Source organism: Delphinapterus leucas, chromosome 10 (assembly GCF_059928025.1).
Source record: "Delphinapterus leucas isolate spDelLeu-1000000601 "Yukka" chromosome 10, BTC_Dleu_Yukka2, whole genome shotgun sequence".
In the NCBI taxonomy this organism is placed as follows: Eukaryota; Metazoa; Chordata; class Mammalia; order Artiodactyla; family Monodontidae; genus Delphinapterus; species Delphinapterus leucas.
In genome coordinates this window covers 34,207,303-34,230,963 of record NC_143138.1, presented here as the reverse complement: position 1 = coordinate 34,230,963, position 23,661 = coordinate 34,207,303, and the positions used below count along the sequence as shown (strand labels likewise).

Below are 23,661 nucleotides of genomic sequence, written 5' to 3'. Positions count from 1 at the left end.
ATAACAGTGTAATAGCTGCAGGGAGTGCAAAAACCTATTCTTCGAGGAGTTTTCAGTCTAGTTAGGTCTACCTAACAGAAATTACTCTGGCCCTATACCCTTTAGTACTAATATAACATTCCCTTCATGTACTGACAGTATCCTGTTGAGTTATGTCCATCATTCTGAGATTCACCAGAATGATTACTTTGTGGCATCTTCTTTAGCCACATAAAGTGGCTATGTGACTCACTCCTTACCCCTGAGGAACAAGTATAAAAAATACTTTGGGAATTCCCTGACGTTCCTGTGGTTAGGACTCTGCGCTTCCAGTGCCGGGGCCGGGGTTTAATCCCTGGGCCAGGGTTCAAACTAAGATCCTGTAAGCCAAACGGCACTGCCAAAACTTTTTTTTTAATTTAAAAATAAAAGTCTTTCAATTGATCTCATCAAGTTTAGATGAAAGAAATAGAAATTATGTATCATGTGTGTATGATAGATAATCATGTGTATGATAACACCAGGAGTTGCTGGGTACTAGAAATACATGGAAAAATAAGAAAGACACAGTGTCTGCCCTCATGGAGATTGTATTATTGTGATCTGATGGAGGGTAGGTGGTAAGAATGAAAGCTGGAAGAGGCATTTGGAGCAGCTGTGGAGAGATGATGGAAATTTCATCTAAGTTAGTGATTCTCAACCTTGGCAGCACATTAGATAACCACTTAGGAAGCTTTTAAAAATCCTGAGGTCTAGGCTTCACCCCAGTTAAATCAGAATGTCTTGGGTTTGCCCCAGGAATAAGGATGTTTAAAGTTTCATAGGTGATTTCAGTGTGCAGTAAAAGTTGAAACCATTGGTCTAGATACATGCAATGAAGGGAGCTGTATAGAGATGAATTGATTTGAAATATATTTTGCAGTTCAGCAGACAGGATTTTCTAATGTGTTGGATTTCAGTGGGAAGTGGTGAGGAAAGGGACCCTCAAGTTTTTTGCCTTTCATAACTGAATTTATGGTGATGTCACTTATCAAGATGGGAAAGATGGCTTTGAGAGAAAATCAAGGGTTCTGTTTTAAGTATATTGAGTTTAAGATGTTAATAAGTCAGTCAACTGGAGAAATGAAGTTAGTAGGTATGATTGAGCCTGGAGCTCAGAGAATAGATCTGTTAGAGATGAAAAGTGAATTGATGGCATAAAGAGGTTACTTAAAGAACTGATTGAGTCCACGTGGAGAGAGTGTAAATGAAGAAAAAGAACCTAAGACTGAGGAACTCCAGGGAAGGAAGAAAGAACCTACAAAAGAGACTATAAAGCAGCCAGTCAGGTAGGATTCTGTGGTATTCCTGAAGCCAAAGGGGAGATAGTGTCTCTAGAAGAAGAGGGCCATTCCAGCTGGGTTGAAAATGAAAAGTGTCAAATATAGTGATGTCTGAAAAATACTGAATTTAGCAAAATGAATACTGTGATGATTTTGATCATTTTACTGAAGTGGTGGAAATGGAAGTCAGATTGGAATAAACTAAGAAGAGAATGGTAGAGGAAAACAATTAAGCATGAATTTGATAGGAGGAGAAACTTGTATATCGCCAGCTCTTTTGAGAATTGTTTTGCTGGGAATGTAACAAAAATTGAGCTAGTAACTAGAGAAGAAGGCAGAGTCAAGACTAGGTGGGTTAATTTTGATGTGTTTTGTTTTCTTTTAAAAAAAAGATATTAATGGGAATGATGGAGCAGAGAGAAGACAAGGAAAGGAGTTCTTGGGAGGGTGAGAGGGACTAAGATGCAGAGCACGAATAGGGGGATGGCTTTGAAGATAACAGGAGGACTTTTCCATTTTAGAGAAGATGGATATAGGAACAGACAGATTTGAGGAGAAGCTAGGGGAAAGGAAGAAGGAGTCTAAGCCTTGGAGTGAATAAATTGACCAGAAAAGATATGAGGAAAAACTCTGTAGGCCATTCTTTTCATCCTATATTATTCTGCCATGATCTGGCATGTCTCTGATTTCGACTCATTTTCCTCTCTCTCCCTTACTTGATTTCAGATGTGCTCTGTTTTGGAGGGGATATCCTAAATATCACAGGTATTTTTCTTTTTTTCCTGAATATTTAAAGCACTGTAAGCAAGGAAGACTATAGGTGGAATTTGGCATGTTTGTTTATTCAGCATTGTTTGATTATTTAGTATGTGCTGGGCCCTGGGGAAACAAAGATGAGGAAGACACAGTCTCTGCCTCACATGACCTCCCAGTCTAATGGAAAAACCTTGTCCATATTAAGCTCCCAAGTACTTTACATTTTGTTCACATTGAATGACAGGAAAATAAGTGCCTATAAAGCATTCATGAGAAAACTAATGAGAAACTTGGTCATTAATAGCAGAAGCTAAGTAGGGAAGAAGTCTAGCTTGTCTCCTATCTGGAAAACTCTTAGGATTATTAACAGCTATATGCCATAGAGTTGGCCTATCTTTTCATTTAAACTTAAACAAACCACTTAAAATTCAACTTGAATGTAAACCTACACTTTGTGAACCTCTTAAATCTGTTAGTATACTGATGGAGAGAAGAATACCAAAAATAGCCCTAGGTTTTAGGAACATTTCAGCTTCTACTTAGTCATGTTTTTATATGCTGGATAGTTTTAAGGATCTAAGGCCGTATTTTAACCTAGTATGATGTATAGGGCCAAGAAACCTTGTCTGACACCTTGCATGATATCTTCTGCATTATTGGGGGCTTTGCTCTGGCAAGTGAATCCAGATGTTTGATCTCTGTCAGCCTATCTTTGTGTCTCTACAGGGAATGTGCTCCTGGCACTCTGGACAGTGGAACAGGATCAACTGAGTGACATCATTACCCTGGTGGCAAAATGCAGTCTGGAGATACAGGAGAAATTTGGGATCTACCATACCAGAGAAGGCCAGGACCTGCAGCTAAAGATAGGTATTAGCTACTAAAAGAGTGATCAGTTGGGAAAAAAAAATCCAGTATAAACAATTCAAAAGATAAATGACAACCTGGAAAAAAATATTTGCAACTTATATCACGTAGACAACAGGTGAATTTTCCTAACATAGAAAAAACACCTAGAAATCAAGAAAAGACTAACATTCTAACAGAAAAGTGAGCAAAGAACATGAATAAATAACACATAAACAAAGAAATCATCCCTTGTAATTTGGGAAAAACTGGTCAACTTCATAATAAGAAAAATGCCAGTTGAAAGTACCAATTGAGATCATTTCTTACCTGTAGACATGGAAAAGTTCAGATGCTGAACACACTGTTGATAAGGTTGTGAGGAATAAGCCTTCTCACACAGTGCTGGTGGGAGTCAACAGTGGTACAACTTCCCCGGAGGGTGATTCAGTAATCTCTACCAAGATTACAAATGCATTTATTCTTCAACCCAGCAATCCTAACATTTATCCTTCAACCCCAGCGTTTATCCTATGGGTATACCTGAGTATTTATAAAATATCATATGTATAAGATTATTGATTGCAATATAGATTGTGATAAAAGGTTGAAAATTATCTGTAGGAGACTGGTTAAATAAACAATAATAGGTCTACCCAATGAGATTCTCTGCCACTTTACAAAAAGTTGTTTTGGTATAGCAATATCTCCAAAATATAGATGAGAAAAAGCAAGATGCAGAGCACTGTGTTTAGTATGCTACCTTTTGAGTAAGGAGGAAAAATAAGATTTTTTCTTATTTCTTTATATTTGTATAAAGAAACACTGGAAAGATATGTAAGAAACTAATAAAAGTTACCTATTGGGGGAAAATAGTGTAGATGGGTATATAGGTGGAATCAAGACTTTTCAATGTATATCCTTTATATAGTTTGGTTTTTTAATTATGTTACTGTATTACATTATCAAAAATATAATGCCATAGAAATTTAAAAGCTGTACACAGAGGCCATAGTTTCAACAGAGTCAGGATTGAAGGCGAAGCTCTATACAAAAAACTGCTTCACAGGAGTCCAGAAACCTCAAGGGGTTTCTGAAGTTAGGGCAAAAGTTGGCTCTAGCTATTCATTTGTATTTTGAGGAACAGAAGTGAAGAATCATATTGTGAGTTGTATGGCATCTCTCCTATCCTACCATCTTTTTTTTTGTTCTTCTGGTTTTTGTTTTATTGATAGGTAATTCATAATTGATACTGTACATAGACATATTTATATACTTTTGAAACCATCACCACAATCAAGATAACGAACATATTCAACACTCACTAAAGTTTCCTGTGCCCCTTTATAAACTCTCCATCCCACTACTCCCCTCCCCATCCCCAAGCAACCACAGATCTTTCTATCATTGCTTTTTTTTTTTTTTTTGGCCAGCTTGTGGGATCTTAGTTCTCTGACTAGGGTTATTTATACACTTTTTGATCTACAATAGGATTATTGTCAATTTTTGGCTATTACAAATAAGGCTGCTATGAACATCTGTATACAAGTCTTTGTGTAGACTTATGCATTTATTTCTCTTGGTTAAATACCTAGGAGTGAAAGGGCTGAGTCATAACGGTAGATGCATGTTTAACTTTTTGAGAAATTGCTTATCTTTTTTCCAAAGTGGTTGTACCATTTTACATTTCCACCAGCAGTGTGTAAGGGTCCCACTTTCTCCATGTCCTAGTCAACATTTATTATTGTCTGTTTGTAGAACTTCCTTTGACGTTTCTCATAGTGTGGGTTTGCAGGAGATGGGTTAGTTTAGCTTTTGTGTGTCTGAAAAAAACCTTTATTTCACCTCTGTTTTTGGAAGGTATTTTCCCTGGGTATAGAATTCTAGATTGACAGGAATTTTTTCCTCTTACATGAAAGCTGTTGTTCTGCTGTCTTCTAGCCTGCAGGATGTCCAACAGGAAATCTGCTTTCATCTGTATTTTTGTTTCTTTGTATATAATGTCCCTCCCCTTCCACCCCAGCTGCTTTTTGATTTTTTCTTTATCACTGGTTTTAGGTAATCGGATTGTGATGTACCTTGGTACAGTTTTCTTCATTTTTCTTGTACTTGGGACTCATTGAGATTCTTGGATCTCTAGGTTTCTAGTTTTTATAAAATTTAGAAAATGTTCTGCCATTATTTCTTCAAATAATTTTTTCTCTCTTCCTCCTCCTCTGTGTAGTTACACACATATTAAGCTGCTTGAAATTGTCCCACGACTCACTGATGCTGTGTTCATTGTTCTTCTATCTTTTTTCTCCCTGTGTTTCATTTTGGATGGTTTCTATTGCTATGTTTTAAAGATTACAGATCTTTTATTTTGAAAAGTCTAATTTGCCTTTGATCTAATATATTTTCTTGTGTATTTTTGTAGTGTATTTTTCATCTCAGTCCTTGTGGTTTTCATCCATATGAAGATACCATATCCTCCATGTCCCTACTTGTTTAGTATCTCTCTAGTTCTTGAATATATGGAATATAGTTATAACTTTTAATGTCCTGTCTGCTAATTCTTTCGTCTATGTTATTCTACATTGGGCTTGATTGATTGATTTTTCTTCTCATTGTGGGTCATATTTTCCTTTTTCTTGGCATACCTGGTAATTTCTGGCAGGTGCCAGGTGTGAATTTAACCTTGTTGAGTGCTGGATTTTTAAATATTTCTGTAAATATTCTTGAACTTAGTTCTGAGATGTGGTTAGCTTAATAGGTTTTGCTTTCAAATTTTGTTGGATAGGACCAGAGCAGTGTTTAGTCCAGAGCTAGTTTTGCCCCATTGTTGAGGCAGACCACTTCCAAGTACTGTACCTAATGTCCTGTGAAGTATGAAGTTTAATACTCTGGCTCGTGGAAATGGGAACTATTCCCAGCCCTGTGTGATACTAAGATTGTTCCCTCTAATCTTTTCCGGGGGCTCTTTCCCTAGCCTCAGGTTGTTTCCTCACACTGATGCACTTAAAGACCTGAGGGGGACTCAGTTCTCTGGAGTTCTGTGGCGTTTTCTCTCTACAAACTCTCCTCTCCAGCACTCACAGTGCCCTGTGAGCTCTAGCTAGCTTGGCCTTCTCAGACTCCTACCTCTGTCCCCTCAACTCAGGGAGTCCTCTGGGCTGCACCTGGGCTCACCCTCCCTGAGATGTGTACTGGAAACTCTCTCTAGGCGGTGAGCTGGGGTATCAGAGGGTTTGCCTTGTTTCTCATCTCTCAAGCATACTGTCCTTAATTACCTAATGTCCAATATCTTGAAAATTGTTGTTTCTGTTGTTTTGTGTATTTTTCCAGTTCCTTGGTTGTTCCAGGCATTAAAGTAAATTCACTGCCCGTTGCTGCACATTGGCCAAAAGTATATGTCTCTGCCATTCTTTTAAAACTGCTTTTTCCCTTGTTTTTAGTGTGGATTGGGTGACTTACCTAAGGGCATACTTCTCCTGGTTATAGTAATTTCTTCCCTGGCAAGCAAACCCATTTTTCAGCTGTTATTAGCAGTAAGAAATCCCCCAGGGCAAGAAAAACAGGAGGCAGAAATAAAGGGTATGGCGAAGCCCATGTGTGGTAAAGTACTGATTGTCTACTCACTGAGCCCTGGTTACATATGAGGAGAGCTGGTGTGGTCATGGTGGCAGCAGCTTCTGAGCATAATCATTTGGTCTCTGCCATCAGGACCTAGCTGTCCATTAGAAGAGCAATTTAGAGACAAGACTCTTGGATGCCTAGGATCCAAGAGCTTCTTCCCTCATACAACTCAGGCTTGTCTGAATGTCTGTCTCTAGGTGTGTTTAAGACAGAAGGAAATCTGGGGCAAGGTATTCTTTTTGAGGGGGAGCTCTCCTAATATTTCTGCAACTGTGGGTAATAACGAGATACAGTGTGATGCATAAAGCAATGTGAGGATTCCAGACCCCAACCTTTGCGTAGTTTTCCAGCTGAGTTTGTCTATTCACCACTTGTCTCCTTTTCTCTGGATAGGTCTGTCTGCAGGTCGGATTTCCCAGATTATTGTTGGAGATGAGCAGCGGCAGTACCTCTTGGTGATTGGGCGTGATGTAGATGGTGTCCAGTTAGCCCAGCGGTTGGCTCAGGCAAATGAGATTGTCTTGTCCTGGAACTGCTGGAAGCTCTGTGAGCAGTACATGTTTGAAGTGGAAATCATGAGGGAGGATGAAGCTGTAAAGGTAGGAGGTTGGTCACATCCATTGAACGTCCTGAAAAGGCCTTCCTACTGCATAGGGCAGTGCTCTGGTGGTGCTCAACACCAGACCAGACCAACCACTGGAACTTTATTTTGGAGGGAGGTGAGGGGTATTCTCCCAGGAGGACAGACGAGGCAGAATAGTAAGGCTGAAAAGATAAGTGATAAACAAGGGAGATGGCATCCTTAGCCCCCCTATTAAGGGACCAAAGGTAATCCAGTTGGTGGGTGGGCACAGAATTGAGCAGTTTCCTTTCTATAGTTAAGAGATATGCGGATCATTGACCCATTTGATTTTGATGAGCATTTTTACAAGTGCCTCGATTACCTGCCACATTACCGGACAAGTGCTGGTAAGTTATTTTGTCCTTTATTATACCCATGCCCAAAATTTCAAAGATTAATTTTCCACATGGCTGGAGACATTTTGTTTGCTTTCCTTCTCTCAGACATTCTAAGAACTGCCCTGGAGTTGGATCCAGACTCTGCACTTGAGCAAACCCTGCGGAAGCACATAATGAAAAACCTTTTGAAGAAGGTTATTTCCTAGCTCTTGAGTCATTGTGCGTAGACTGTGTGTGTGTTTGTGTAAACAAGTGTACATGTACAAATGTGACAACCATTTGATTGATCCAGTTCATCTCCCGCTTCCCATTGTAATACCAGCAGATTTTCCCATCTGCACCAGTTACTGTGATGACATGTCCTATAAGTTTAGATTTCTCAGTCCTAGAAAATAGAAACCATATTTGGTTTTTGTTTGTTTGTCCCTCTAGAAACTAGTACACTGTAAACAGGGTATAGAGTATGTGCTTGGTAATTAAGTGTTGATTGATTGTTTATATGTGAATCCCTTAGTAAGTGATATAATGACTAATAGAACTGGACATATCAAACTGTGTCTTAGGAAATATAAAAGCTTGGCAAATTTCGTCAGTGAATTAGGTTTAAAGTCAAACAATTTTAACTCCAAGTGCACTGGTTGTATATCTTCTATACCTCTTGAACCTGAATTTTAAGTTTTTTGTCTGGCATCTATAAGTCATTTTCTCATGTTTACCATGCAATATAGAATTTAAATGCCTAAACATGATACTAAAAGTTGAAGTTACAGTCAAGGTAACTCACTGTGTCTTTGTAGATTGATGAAGGCCAACCTATGGAGTATATATCCGAATTCCGTACTGTGACTATGGTTTTGGTCAGCCTAGAATTCCACAAGACAGCATGGATGTTGCATTTGTGTCATCTTATCCAGGAGGCTGCCTTATACATCTCCACAGTGATAGAGAAAGGGGGTGGCCAGCTGAGCCGGATCTTTATGTCTGAGACAGTAAGTACAAGGGAACTTGACATATCAACATTAAAGGTGAGTGAGGAATAATAGTCTTAAGACAATTATAATAGTCTTATGTTATTATTATAACATCTTATGTTATCTCTCACATAACACAGGCATAAGTCAGACTCTCTGCTTCTTATTTTGTAATAAGCTATGTTACATTAAAACTTCAAGTAATAATATTTAAGGAACGAGATGTTCTAGGTAGTTTAATTTTCAGGGTAACTGAGTGTTATCCTCCATATCTTTTTTATTCTCTTCTTGTTGAAAAATCCTTACGAAAGCATGAAGAATGTTTTTCTGGCTCTATTAGTAAAGTAAGTATAATCAGATCCTTCTGAGGTAATTTAGGAGCTTGAAAAAGAGCAGTATCATACTTGACATTATAGGTAAACAAAATATAGGCAGATGGACTTAGCTGAAGGTAGACACTAGAAACTGAATTTTTGAAAAGTTCTTAACATCGATTTTTCTTATGTTTTAGATTTCAGTTCTTTAAATAGTTAAATCAAGATTTTTTTTCTTTTTTTTTTAAATGTCCGTGTTGATGTGGCCTAGAACGTCCATTTCATGAGTCTTATAGAATCCTACATTCCTAATAGAAAACCAGCCAGGAAGGGGTCTGGCTTCATTTAGGGAAGTTGGTTCCGTTGAGGCGAGCCATATTTCTTCCCCAGGTCAATTTCCCTTTTCTTTCTTTGTCACCTATCTCAGGGCTTCATGTTCTTCTGTGTTTTCGGCCTTCCTGGGGATAAGAAGCCAGATGAGTGCGCACATGCCCTGGAGAGCTCCTTCAGCATATTCGGCTTCTGCTGGGAGAATCTTGCTGAGACCAAGTGAGGAGGAAGGTGGGGCAGAGAGGAGCTTCTCAGGCCCAGGGGGCTCTTCAGGCAGGGTAGGAGGCAGTAACAAGTAGCAGGGGTTGAGGGCATCCAGAGTCTGCCTATAGGGGTGGGAACATGCTGAGGGAAGTCAGAAAACAAGCCATATTAAGAAATTACTAGGTACAGAGCTATGTACTAGATACCCAGGGGAAATGGATATACGTTTCTGTCCAGTGGGGTGGGAGAGGGGGAAGTATAGAATACGCATAGCAAGATTCAAGCAACAAGCAAACATATAAATTAATATGCACATAATACATCTGTATGTGAAGAGAAGGCTGCCTGTCTATGGGGAGGGGAGGCGTGGGAAGAGATGTTATGGAACAGTTGCCTAGATAGGAAGGGACCACAGCTGGTTAATGCTCTCCTTGGCTTTCACTCTTGGTCTTTCCCAGTCCTGTTGATTTTTTTGGAATTCACACTGAACTGATCTCCTGCCTTCATATTCACCCCACCCTCCCACCTACAAAAGCCTAGCCCTAATGAAGTTATAGAAAATTCCATTTTCTGTAGTGCAACTATGACATGATTTGGTTGGAGTTTTTCAAATGACCTTTTTTCTTTTTTCACTAGAAAGCTATGAGGAAAGCATGTACATGAATAGATTTGAAAAATGCTCATTCCTCATGTCAACAGAGTCAAAGATTTGTTTGCTTGCCATACTTATTCAAGATGAATACAAATTATGTCACATATTTACATAAAGCTTTAACATTTTTAGAATACTCTAGTATATGCTACCAGTGTGAGCAGTTACTGGTATCTGTTACACATGAGGGAACTAAGACCACAGAAGAGTAGTTAGTAGCATGTAGCAAAGCTGGTAATGAAACCCAGAACTTCTGCCCTCAAATCCTGTGTTATTTTCATTACCTCACAGCTGCCTCTTTTAAAATACAAATATTCCCCAAAAGGGATAGCATATATTACTATTGTGATACCATTGTAGAGGCATACTCATAGGACATTAGTACTGAAAAGGAACTTAGAGATTATCTGATCCAACTCCTTATTTTATAGATAATAAAGATGCTACAGTTGTTTCATAGATACTCAAACCCTTAGTCCAAAGCAGATACGTGGTGGCACTTCTTTCAGGCTCGGTGAGATCTGCAGATACTCCTACAGCCTACTTTCCAGTCGTATCTCCAGTGTGAGTGTGGCTAAGCCATTCCTTTCAGTGCTGGTCTATTCTGTTTTCAAATTTTGCCTTGACCTCTGGTCTTCAGGAGTCCTGCTGTTAGCCCTTACTCCTGAGTAAGATAGTCATTTCTTGGTCATTAGAGGCCATCTTACAGTGCCTTTAAGGATGCCTTCTATGACTCTTAGACCATAACTTGGTCTTTTTTAGTTGAGAGTACAGTAGATGTTAGGCGCTAGATAGGATCTTAAGAGTTCATCTCATTTGGCCTCCTTAACTTAAGGAAAGTAAGATCCAGAGGTTACGTTGGAAGGCCAAATAGTTTGACAGTGTTAGATCCTAAAAGCTAGTTTCCAGGTCAGTGTTTTTTTCCTTGAAGATAATGACTAATTTAGTAATTTCCCGAAGCGTGTTTGGTAGAACATTAGTCCCTTAAAAAATCCTGAAAAAAATATTTTCATGGCCAAATATGTTTGGGAATTGATGCAACTATATTTCCTTCTTAAAGATTCACAATATACATTAACATCAAAGTTTCTGAGCAGTCTTACAGTAAAGAAATTTGTTATATTTTGTTTTATTCAATATTTCCCAAATTTACTTGATCACCAAACACCAAGACCTGTAAACACCCAGAAGAATGAATGTTCTAAGGAGCATATTTTGGGAAATGCTGCACTAACCAGATGCTGAAGCTTGCCTTCTTCACCTGTAATTCAAGTTTGGAGACAGAGTCTCAGAGGTGCCTGTGTGGCGTCGGTAGCAGATACTGTTGCATCAGCCTCACCCAGACCCAAAACCACATCCATGTCTCCTTTCTCAATGACCCTGTTCACCTTGGGTCATCTTCTAAGTTCCTCTTTCTAGTCTAGGAAATAACCTTCAGTTTTCAGTTCATTTACAGAAGAAAGATGATTCCCTGTGTCCAGTGATTGATCAGGCTTTTCTGGTTTGTGACTATTTCTCCAGGATATTTTTGAGACCCAGGGAGTGCAGTCTCCATATCTCATCATAACAGTTTTGCAGCACCAGAAATACTTTACATATATGAGTAAATAATATATAATTCCTCAATGAAGAACACTTTTTAAAATATTTTTTGGAAAGGATAGAACATGGACCACCAGGAAGAGCAAGGGGGAATTATAAAGTACAACAGAAAGAAATAAGAAATAACCAAGTTGAAAAAAGTATTACTTGTTTCATTATCATAGTCTCGCTAACAGCTGAGTTTCTGGCATACATAAATGCATTCATTCAACAAGCATTCATTGAATAAGCCTCAAGCCAGGCACTGTGCTAGGTGTGGTGGACATAAAGAGAAATAAGACACTACCTCCTCAGCTCTGTAAACAACTAATTTTAATACAGTGAAACTTAAATGTAGGAATAAAACGCCATAGGAGCTACAAAAAAGTGCTATGGGAAGAAATAGTTCTCGCCAGAGGTACTAGAGAAGTCTTGACTATAGAGATGATTTTTGAGCCAGTTGTGAAGGAAAGGCGTTCAGCAGGTGGTGAAAGTGGGGAAGAGTATTTTAGACAAGGAAGCATTGTGAAACATTAGCAGATTTTCAGTCATTCTTGGGGTGGTAGCAGGACCAACTGCCTAGTTCTTGTCTTGAGTGTCTCTGATTCACCCTGGGCAGTGGGCCCAGTGAGTGAATATAAGAGTCCTCAATCCTGTCCTTAGAGGAAGACAGGAGAATTTGGATGGTCTGGGAGACATCAGTGTTGCCACTTTTTGTGCTCTCCGTGAACAACTGAAAGTTGTTCTTTGTAAATTTAACTTGAAATTAATTATGCTTCATTGCACCTTCTTTCTCCAGATGTATATCTTGTTACCTGTCACATGAAATTTTCACGTCAGTCAAGTAAATCTGCTTATTCTGTTATACATGAATTGTTCATTGCCACCTTTGAGCCTTTGCCTCACCTGGAATAGTATATGCCCTTTTTAAAAATAATTTATATTTCTAGTGCTTTTCCATCCATGGCCTAGGTAGGACCACTTTTCCTTCCACCTCTTCCTATTTCAAACACCTTCTGTGTTCTAGCCATCTTGAACTACTTAGTTTTGCACAAATACACCAGGATTGCTAAAGCCTGTGCCTTTTCCCACTGGACAAAATGCTGTTGCCTCACTTTGGCAGTACTCCAGGTTTCAAGGTCTGATCATATGTCCTCTCCTTTATGAATACTTTATTTCTAATCTCCAGTATCAGTTAATGCATCCCTTTGTTTGCTCTGTTGATTGCTGTATTGATCTCTAATATGTAGTATTTTCTTGCTAACTTATGAATATATCTCTTCTCCTCCCTCAATCTCCACCACCAGCCCAGACTGAACTTCTCCAGGACAGGGCATTATAAACATCTAGCCCAGTACTTGGTACTGTACATGCTTCTCAGAGCTTATTAAGTGAGTGAATGTATGCATGTGTGAATGGATGAATGAAAAAATATTACTCCTTTTAAAAAATTTATTCCAAAGACTAATTTGCTTCAGCAAGCCTTCCATCAGCAGCGTGACATTCTGAGTATTCCTTTACTCTCACACTCTGGCATTATTTGATCCATTAACCCTGTATAGATCTGTTGATCTACTTTTCATTTTGGGGTTTCATGTGAAGCAGCATGGTGTGGTGGAAATAACATTGGTCTGGGAGTCAGGAGGCCTGGATTCTCATTCTGGCACTAATATTAACTCTTGTATAACCCTGGGAAAGTTAATTAACTCCTTCAGTTTTTTTTTTCTTTTGTCAAATGGGTTTTAAATATTTGCCCTACGTACCTCACATGTTTGTTGTTAATTATCCCTCAAAGAATCAGATGAGGTAATGAATTTGAAAATACTTCAAAAAGCACATAAAGAGTATCTGACAGATATAAGGTGTTTTTAGTGTTTTTACTAATAATAGCTCCTCAACTAAAATTCCTAGAGTAGGGGGACCATTTTGTTCCTTTTGACTATTTCCCTAATATTCAGTACTTTGCACCCACCATGTGATGCAAACTGACAGCAGCCTCTGGCCTTTTGCATTCTGAGCTCTAAAACTAGACTTCTGGATCTAGGGAGTGGCAGATCTAGTGCTGGACTTGGTGGCTTCTGAGTGCGTATTTACCGACTGTTGCTTTTCTGATCCCCAGGCTTGTTTCCATCAGTATCACCAGTGGACCAGTATTCTGTGGCATGGTTGGGGCAGTAGCAAGACACGAATATACAGGTAGAATAGGACATTGGACTGTTCGCTCTGTGACTTAGGGGGTGAAGGTAAAGGAGGTGATCTAAAAATTCTCCATCCTTTTCTGTCTCCCTGATACAGTTATTGGCCCAAAAGTAAGCCTTGTGGCAAGAATGATAACTGCTTATCCAGGTTTGGTGTCCTGTGATGAGGTAACATATCTAAGATCTATGCTACCTGCTTACAACTTTAAGAAACTCCCAGAGAAAATGATGAAAAACATCTCCAACCCAGGGAAGATGTATGAATACCTTGGCCATAGAAGATGTATGTGAGTGTCATTACGTGATAGTTCAGTCCCATCTCTTTTATAGAATCAGGGCATAGGAATAATCAATGCTTGATTATATGAACTTAGAAAGAAAGATGCTTCTAGTACTGGCCTGATGGAATAAGAGACATAAGAGGAGGGTTTCATATCTGAGATCTTTAGCTTTTATGTTTAGCTCTTAGCTAGTTCCTCAGGGAACAACTTCTGTCCTACAGGAAGAGAATAGCAATAGGTCACTAGTCTAGATGTTCTTTTTTCTATGTGTACTTCACAATTTATTTACTTCCCTGAGCCTGGAACAATAAATAGTTTGTCTCCCCTTCCAAAATTTTTTAGTTTTTTTAAAACTCTTTGATACAGAGCTCTGGACCTCTTTAGTTGTCTGAAAGTACTTATTTATAAGGACAAGTCCTCTATCTATTAAAAAACATATTATCTGTCTATCCCAATCTATTTTGAATTAACACATTTCCCTTTGTCCTTTTTCCCAGAATGTTTGGGAAGAGACATCTGGCCAGAGAGAGAAATAAAAATCACTCTTTGCTAGGTAAGTTTTCTTTTTTACCTTAAATCATATTGTTTTCAGCTGTAGATGGTTAAATGTGATTTAAAAAGCAAAATTTGAGACTAAATGCTTCTAAGCTTGTATTAAAAAATAGAGAGCAACCTTCTTAGTGAATGTGTGTTAATTTTGAAGAGGACTTGCCATTTCTTTTCCATGTTGAATGTTTAAATTTCAGGTTCCAACATTTAGTAAGAATCTTTGTAAGGATTCTCATCTTTAGAGAGAAATCTTTAGAGGGAAATTCCTCATCCTGAGATAGTGACAGTAGCACCGAGACTGTTCCACCCACACTATATATTTCCTATCTTTATATTTGTTTTATCTAGATCCATTAGTCCATTATTTTCACATAGCAGTGACAGACTTTGAACACTAAATTGTTATAATGGAAATTTTTACAAAAAGCTAAGAAGATGTCGTAGCACCCATGTCCATGTGGTGCCTAGTTGTTCTAAATGTTATGACGTAGGCTCTGGAGCAAGCCCCCAAGCCCAGCATACATTTCTTTATAGTCCGGAGTTGATTTTCTGGAAAAAGATGTGAAGGCTTATCAAATAATGGAATTCTGTCAAGGATTCTGGGGAAAAAGCCGTTCTGAGAATTACCTTTACAAATTAATTCAAATAAATAAGTGTCTGCTAAAAAGCACAGGAGTGTTAGGTTCTCCTTGTCTCTTTACAGACCGGGAGAAAGAACTGGAAGCCTTCCGAATGGCACAGCAGGGAAGTTTGCAACAAAAGAAGGGCCAGGCAGTTCTGTATGAAGGTGGAAAAGGCTGTGGAAAAAGTCAGCTGTTGGCTGAAATAAACTTCCTGGCCCAGAAAGAAGGGCACAGGTAAAGACTCCTGCTTTCTGACTTAGCGGCTGTTTCTCTTGGGGCTCCTTTCCCTTGTTGGTGAGACTTGTATCGTTAGATTCAGCATCCTTGGGCTGGCGGACTGAGTAACCTCTCTGGATCAGGGGACTCCCAGTGACCATAGTAACATTTACCAGGGTGTTGCCATTGAAGCTGAAGGAAGCAGATTCCAAGCAGTGCTTCTATGCCATCCAGACCCTCATGGCCATCTTCTTTGAGATTGATATGTGCCCAGCCTATTACCGGCAAGAGTGCCTCCACAAACAGCTCCATGGGATGGTGGAGGAATCGCTTCACTGCCTGTTTAATGACCTCTTCTTTGTGAAGGTAACAAAGGCAGTGGCTTTCTGAACTGGATTACTGATATTTTTGGTGGCTAGTTGGACCCAGGATTGTCTTCGAATCTAAAACACACACACACATATACATATACGTATACATATACGTTTACATATATGGCCTAAGAACACACAGTCAGCAGTGGCAGGATTGAGATTTGAAAAGTCTTTGACACCAGACCCCAGGCTTTCTCCTTTTTGAGGAGAGTGGATTCTAGGACTGACTCTGAAACTTGCTAGTTGTATACCTTGGTACAAATCACTTGGCCTCTCTGAGCCTCAATTTTTTTCACCTGTGAAATGACAGTAGTAGTACTTTATATGGGTTTTGCATGGATTTTAGAGGATGTAGTATATAAGAGACTGCATCGTAAATGTGAAAGTACTCAAATCTGTCACTGTGATATTGACCAGATGTGCATATCCAGCAATTATATGCATGTGTTCTTGAGTTGGTTGCAGCATTTTGTTCTTTAACCTTACCTTTCCATTCCTGGGTCATGGAGTATGTCACTTGAACCAGCATCTGAATCTCAGACACTTCCAGTGGTCTAGGATTTATGTGGTACCCAATAGCGAGTAGGCTAAGAATTCCCTGGCCCACAGCTCCATTTGTCCATCCTCCATCACTTCTCCTAATCTACCCAGCATGCAGGGCATTGTATCTAATGAAAAATAGAGAAAACAAAAATCTGTCCAGTCCCTCAGCATAGCCCTGTCTTAAGACAGGCCTTACCTGGGGCCCTGGACAAAGTGGTCAGGGAGTAGCCTCACTTTGGCTCTCAGGTCCATCGTAGCTCATGTGCCTTAGCCTAGCACAGTGTTGCAGATGTCCATTGCAGTTCTTTCTCACAAGTCTCATGCACACATTCATTCTGGTATACTTGGAATAACTGGGGTACTGGAGTTGTCCAAAGTGACATTGCTAACTCTGACCTGTCACTTTATTCCTTAGTCATGATCCTTTAAGAGTTTGCCAGAGTCCAGTATGGAAAGGAGCTATCTCTCTCTAACCACCAGTGGACTTTCAGTCTCACCCTCTGAACTGTATATTGACGTTGGATTGGTATTTGTAACCCTATGCCTAATCCTGTAGAAATCCATTCTCACTCAAAATAGAATAATTTTCTGTTCCCTTTTGAGAACCTGTATATTTTTATTAGGTTGTCATTTTGAATGATAATATATGAATAATTTTCCCGGTCAGTTTCCCTTATCCTTCAAAGTTTCGCACATGGATGACCTGACCAGACAAAAGAAGGTTAAAGCATGTTTTTTTCAAGTGCTGCAGAAGGTGGGTACTTTTGCTACATACCATTAACTCTTAATATGTGGAGATGGTTTATGCTCATTTCAATCTATCCACATCTTACCTTCACTTGGGCATTTCTCGGCCTGCCTATTTATTGATATCTTCATTGTTTCTATCTACCTTTAACCTTGAATCCATCCTACAGCACAGCATACAAGGAAAGGTCTTTGCTCTTTCCTGATCCTGTTTCTTAATGAAATTTTAGTAACTTAGAACAGTAGCTTCTGGATGCAGGTTGATAGCTACTTTACCTCCTATTTATTAAAAATACAGATACTCAGGCCCCAACCTAGGATTACAGAGTCAATAATCTGTACGAGGAGATGCTGATGTAGCCATTCGGGAAAGCTATCTTGAAGTAACTAGTCAAATTTTAATAACATTCATCCTCTATACCTAGCACTTCCACTCCTAGATATATATTCCAGGGAGTCTGTTCATTGCAGCGTTTGTTTGTGGAGGTTAGGGAGGTGTTGGCATGAATTCATAGATGAACACTGTGGAGTGTTTATAGTGCAGAAGTTAGAAGTAAGGCAGTAGATGAAAACATAGCAACATGGAGTAATCTAAAAACAATCCTGAATATTTTATCTTTTCTTATGGCTCAGTAATATTCCATTGTGTATATATATACACCACATCTTCTTTATCCATTCATCCATCAACTGGCACTTAGGTTGTTTCCGTATCTTGGCTCTCCTAAGTAACGCTGCAATGAACACAAGGGTGCGTATATCTTTCTGAATTAGGGTTTTTATATCCTTCCAATGAATATCCAGTAGTGGAATAGCTGGATTAAAAAAAGATGAAATCTTGCCATTTGTGACAACATGGATGGACCTTGAGGGTACCATGCTAAGTGAAATAAATCAGATGGAGAAAGACAAATACCATATAATTTCACTCATATGTGGAATATTAGTAAATAAATAATCAAACAGGGACTTCCCTGGTGGTCCAGTGGTTAAGACTTCGCCTTCCAATGCAGGGGGTGCAGGTTTCCCTGGTCAGGGAGCTAAGATCCCACATGCCTCATGGCCAAAAAACAAAAACATAAAACAAGTATTATTGTAACAAATTCAATAAAGACTTAAAGAAAAAAATAGTCCACATCAAAAAAAAAAAATTCAAACAAACCAAACAAAAACAAACACATAGTTACAGAGAACTAAGTATTGGTTACCAGAGGGGATGGGGGGTGGGGGGAGGGCAAAATGGGTAAAGGGGGTCAACTGTATGGTGATGGATGGAAACTATACCTTTTGTGGTATAATGTAATGTATGCAGAAGTTGAAATATAATATTGTACACATAAAAAGTATATAATGTTATAAACCAATTTTTTAAATCCTGAGTAAAAAGAGAAATAATGAGACCTGTTATACAGTACCATTTACATAAAAACAATTTACATGACAAAACAACAATGCACATTTTATAAGAACATAATACAGGCAGAAGGTAATATGATAAACACATTGGCATGGTTACCTGTGGCAGTGAGGAATGGAATGGGAGTAGGGAATGTGGATAAAAGAGAATACATTTTTTTTCAAGTCTACATGAGCAGGCATTATAACTGGTAGCTTTAGCTATAGCACTCCCAGGTATTTCTGATGTGCAGCCTGGTTTGGAAATTACTGGTTTAAAAATACTATGAATTCCCACACAGTTTGAATCTTTTGCTAAAGTGAAATATTTGCAAGCTTCAAGTTTGATTTGGAGAATATTTTGATGCTTATTTCATATTTCAGTTAGAGTATTTTCTTGTTCAAAGAAACTCAGTACATTTCTTTAGGAATTAGATATATAAGCTGTGTTTTATATTTATAAAGTAAAATATTACCTGGACTAAGAATACATTTTACTCTGAAAATCCCAGCCTTTGTTGACATTTTATTTAAATTGTTGATGGGAAATTCATGGTAGATTTGAAAATCAGATGACTTCATTTCTAATCAGAGCTTGTCATCGTTTCTTTACTGTTATTTCCAGGCAATGAGGGAAACACCACTGGTTTTCCTCATTGATGAGGCCCAGTATATGGATGCAGACTCCTGGGAGTTTTTGGGAACTTTGCTCTCCAGTGTGCCCATCATCATGGTGATGACATTGACCCCTACGTTCACCCTTTGTGGCTGGGCCCAGCACTTCCTGCAGAGCCCTCAGGCTATCTTTGTGCCCATTTCGAAGTTGGCAGCGACCTCACTGTTGAGAATGGCATGTTGGGAACTGGGGGTGGTGAGCATCCCCCAGGAGCTGCAGATGTGAGTGGCGAGGACTAGCTGGGCACCTCATTAAGGGAGGAGCCAGTGCCATAGTATAAGAGAAGGCTCAGGTCTCACACCGGAGTTGGGGGAGAGTATGGCATTAGAAACCATGATGAGGCCCAAAACTAGGATTTAAGAGTAGACAGTCTCCTAGTAACCCAGTAAAGGGCTGTCTCCCCTGGGCTCTTCACCCAGGTTTTCACAGGACAGTTAGGACTTGGATGGCTTTCTTAATAGGTCCATTATGTGCGGTCAGGCCAACTTCTGCCGGACCCTTTAGCAAGGGGATGCTAGTTCCTTTTAACATCAACAGAAGCAAAATAGTTGAGAGAAAAGTTACTGCCAAAACCAATCAGAAACTTTTTTTTACATTTCTGTGCTGCTGCTTCCCTCTGTTAGTGTATATCATCAAGAACTGACTTTAACAAAAGAAGAAATATTCGTCAGTATGAAATACCTTTATGCTTGGCTCTCTTCAAGTGGGCATCTTTAGTCAGCAATCCCCTGCTTACCTCTCTACAGCTACCTTCTCCGCAGGTGCTTTGGAAACCCCCTTTACTGTGAGGTCTTATGCCAGGACCTTCTCTCTAAGAACATATTGCTCTTTCATGACCTCCAAAAGGAGGAGGAGGAGAACAGCAAGTGGGAGACCCTGTCAGGTAAGCTGAGCTTCCCAGGGTTCTACCCTGATCCCACTGCTGGAGTTCGTTCTTGAACATGGCATCACCTGGTCCTAATTAGGCATGCGCCTCTTCCCTGCTGCCATCATGAGCAAGATTCAGCCTTCCTGGCTAAGTGTACTATACAAGTAATACGCAACTGTGTTGGAAACGCTAAATACTGCCTCAGGTGAAGTAATTGAGTCAATCTACTTCAGTTCCTTTTTGAGCAGCCTAGGAGGCGGGGATAGGAAAATAGGATTTATAAACATCAGAGAGGATTGATAAACATGACAGTCTGTAGAGAATTGCACATTACTGATGAGAGAGATGACTTGAGGGTTTGAATGGGGGAGGGGAGAAGGGAGGAAGAAAGAGATAGAAGTATGTGTAAATCCAGAAAGGCATCCTAGAGCTGTGACGTAATAGAAGAGAGGGCTATTGAAAGGTAAACAGGAAGAGTGAGAATGTTAGGTACCGTGTGGTACAGGAAATGTTCGTTCCTAAGAGAAAATGAGAGGACAGGCAGGATGGGTGGGGTAAACCACTTTAAACGTGTATGCTCCATTGATCTTAATCCTTTCAGTTTCTTGACTAAGTGTGTTTTTGTGCCTTTAAAACTACAGTCACTGAGCATGGTGTTTTCCTCAGTCATAGTCTTCTTTCTCTACAGCCAATGCCATGAAATCCACAATGTATAGTATTTCTCCTGCCAGCTCTGAAGACCAGGAACTTTATGTCTGCACAGTCAAAGATGACGTGAACTTGGATACAGTGCTTCTTCCACCGTTATTAAAAGGCAGGTCCCTTGAAGACCTCAAGTGAATCAATTACAGGTGTCATTGCACTTAGTAATTTGGTGGATGATTGAGTATAGACCCCTCATTATCATGCTAGCTTCATTTCTTCAAAAAAGAAATCTGCCTTCCAGAAATAAATTCTGGCACTGCCCGAAGAGTTCTTAAAGACTTGTAATGCTACTTGAGTAATGTTTTATGTAAGTGAGCCCACTGTTCTCTTTGAGGCTGACTGATAACCTGGGAAAGTTTTCTAGTTGTTTAATAAAAACTATGACCTGAGTTTCCCTTTGTGCATATCCCTGTGCTGGAGGAGACAGGAAGCGAGGGAGATAATGCTGCTGAGATTTAGGAAATCCGTGGTGCTGGTGAAGAGGCAGTATTAGGGACATAGCAGGGGTTTAATAAAAAGAGTGCAAAGTCAGCTTATAATGACTGATGAGATAGAGAATAAAGTCGTCAGAATTGGGTAGGCATGATTAGACAGGCGGTGTTCTTTTTAGAGGTGAGGATGGTTTTTTTAATGTTCTGTTCAAATGTTTGGTGGCCAGGGTACTTTATTAACCCTTCTTGAGGAATGTTATGATGGATAAGCATGCCTTCAAGTCAAGCATGGTCTTACTGAGAATATAAGACACGCATGTGAAACAGCAGTACAGAACACATTGGTAATTAAGAGCCAGGGCTCTGGCATCAGAAAAATCTGGATACCATTGCTTCCTCCACTTAGTAGCTGTGAAACGTTAGATGAACTTATCTAAGCCTTAGTCTTCTCATACTCAGATGAGGATAATGATAGCCCCTACCTCATGGGGGTAGTTGAAGATTAAATGAAATAAATCATGGTATATAATTAATAGTCAATGACTGTTAGCTATTATAAGCTGTTCACTCTGGTGGTTTTAGGTCCACCTGGACAGTTCATATTCCTACAACTGTGATAGGCCACACTTGGCATTGGCTTTACTAACTTAGAAGCGTACAGGTCAGGAAACACAGCACTGTAGCAGGACAGGAGCAAGTGGTTTTCTTCAGTGGGGGTCCTCACGGCAGTTCCCACTGCTGTTCTCTGGAGCCTCAAGGAATAGCTTACATGTGATGGGATGAGACCATGATGGATGGGTGCTTAGATGCCCCATTTCCCAACAAGGAACTGGTATCTCTTATAATAGTCCTGTAGGCATAGTTTCTAGGCACTGTGACCTGTTACAAGAATTACTACACTCAAGGAACCCCAAAGCTGTGGCTTACCACCAGGTATTTGTAGCTTATTCACAGTTTTCCTAGTCCAAATTCAGTTTCCCATCAGGGATCACTCTTTGCATAAGCAGTGTTACCTGGTAACTCAGCTGACATTCTGATTTTATGAGGATCCTAGGAAACAGCTAGAAAGTTAACCCAAGATCAGTGTTGTCCACAGGGAAGGAAAAAGGATTTAACTCATAAGCTAAAATGAACAGTCCAGTCGGCAAGGCCTTGGTCTAAATGAAAGGCCAAAGCTACATGGTAAAAGGTCATGTAAGTTATACAAGTATTTAAGAAGGGGGCTGACATGACTCTATTTGTACTTTAGGTGTACAGTTCTACCACTAGTTAATGTGTTATTGAGATAAGAATGAGAGGAAATTGGAGATGTTCAGAACAGGGTAGCATAGTGATCCAGGTGAAAATGACTACTTATACTAAAATTGTTTAGGAGGAAATATATTCAAGAACATTTAGAAAGAGAATGAGTGGGTGACAAGTTGGTTGTGAGGGAGAGGGAAAAGTTTAGAATTATTCCTAGATTTTGGGCTTGGTGACTTACCGGTTCAATACCAACTGCTTTAATATATGGGTCAGAATATGGAGAGATTTACTAAAATGCTTGGAGTTAAGATCTTTATACTAATTAGAGTTCTGGGACCAGGAAGCCCAGCCTCCATGTTTAGTTGAAAGTAAGAAGAAAATGGATCTACCAGCAAAACGTTTTGGTGACCATGAGGAACAGTTTCAGTGTTGTGCTGAAAACCTGATTGTTGGTTGAGTAATGAATGGGGAATGGGGACAAAAGAGGACATGGAGATAAGGCTCTTTCAAGACATTTGGCTGAGTGGAGAACAGATGGACAAAAAAGCAAACCCTTTTTTTTTTTTTTTTTGAATGAACGGATTGTTAACACAGTCTATTCTATGTTAGTAGAAAGCCTGTTCATTGCAGATTTTATTTTTCTTCAGAAATAGCAGTGAACCAACTGGATCAACTGAGCCCAGAGGAACAGTTGCTGGTTAAGTGTGCTGCAGTCATTGGTCACTCCTTCCACATAGATCTGCTGCAGCACCTCCTGCCTGGCTGGGGTAAAAATAAGCTACTTCAGGTACTGAGGGCTCTTGTGGATATACATGTGCTCCGCTGGTGCAACAAGAGCCAAGAGCTTCCTGCTGAGCCAATATTAATGCCTTCCTCTATCGAGATTATTGAACAAACCAAAGAGGAGAGAAAATCAGGTGAGGCAGAGCTGCTCCCTTGTTCTCAGGACTGAATAGAGAGCTTTGGGTGAGGGTATCTGTGTTCAGAAAGAGTATCAATATCATATATCATGGGCCTCAGTCTCTTAAAGCTTATGTCTAAGAGATGGGGGAAATTAATTATTGTAACCATGGAAGACCCATGGTTATAGTGAATGAATAGCCTGTATTTTTCAGAATTGTCTTAATTTCAAGGATTCTAGCTCCATGTTAAGCCCATGTGTTAAGTATTTGTATTTTGATTTTTGGTTCAGAAAATATTGCCGTAGTCTTTTATTGGCTTCTTAGGATAAATAATAAGAAAATAGGATAAACTGTTTCTAATTTTAGAAATTCACAAGG

At 39.5% G+C, this 23,661-nt stretch overlaps 1 protein-coding gene across 9 annotated transcripts in view; it reads left to right on the top strand.

Annotated features, from left to right (window-relative positions):
• LOC111178792 (adenylate cyclase type 10-like) overlaps window positions 1–23,661 on the top strand; it is a 118,059-nt gene that overhangs the window by 1,729 nt on the left and 92,669 nt on the right. For 7 of the 9 annotated variants that reach the window (XM_089918773.1, XM_089918771.1, XM_089918770.1 and 4 more), the window contains exons 3-18: window positions 2,028–2,066; window positions 2,784–2,927; window positions 6,912–7,117; window positions 7,397–7,672; window positions 8,276–8,467; window positions 9,191–9,312; window positions 13,650–13,726; window positions 13,826–14,015; window positions 14,507–14,562; window positions 15,262–15,415; window positions 15,574–15,763; window positions 16,982–17,068; window positions 19,082–19,353; window positions 19,879–20,015; window positions 20,689–20,814; window positions 23,029–23,298. In XM_089918773.1, coding sequence (XP_089774899.1) covers window positions 2,028–2,066; window positions 2,784–2,927; window positions 6,912–7,117; window positions 7,397–7,672; window positions 8,276–8,467; window positions 9,191–9,312; window positions 13,650–13,726; window positions 13,826–14,015; window positions 14,507–14,562; window positions 15,262–15,415; window positions 15,574–15,763; window positions 16,982–17,068; window positions 19,082–19,353; window positions 19,879–20,015; window positions 20,689–20,814; window positions 23,029–23,298 — 2,538 coding nt within the window. Of the gene's footprint in view, window positions 1–2,027; window positions 2,067–2,783; window positions 2,928–6,911; window positions 7,118–7,396; window positions 7,673–8,275; window positions 8,468–9,190; window positions 9,313–13,649; window positions 13,727–13,825; window positions 14,016–14,506; window positions 14,563–15,261; window positions 15,416–15,540; window positions 15,764–16,981; window positions 17,069–19,081; window positions 19,354–19,878; window positions 20,016–20,688; window positions 20,815–23,028; window positions 23,299–23,661 lie in introns of all 9 variants that reach the window. The other 2 variants (XM_089918778.1, XM_022581861.3) reach the window with 2 other exon arrangements.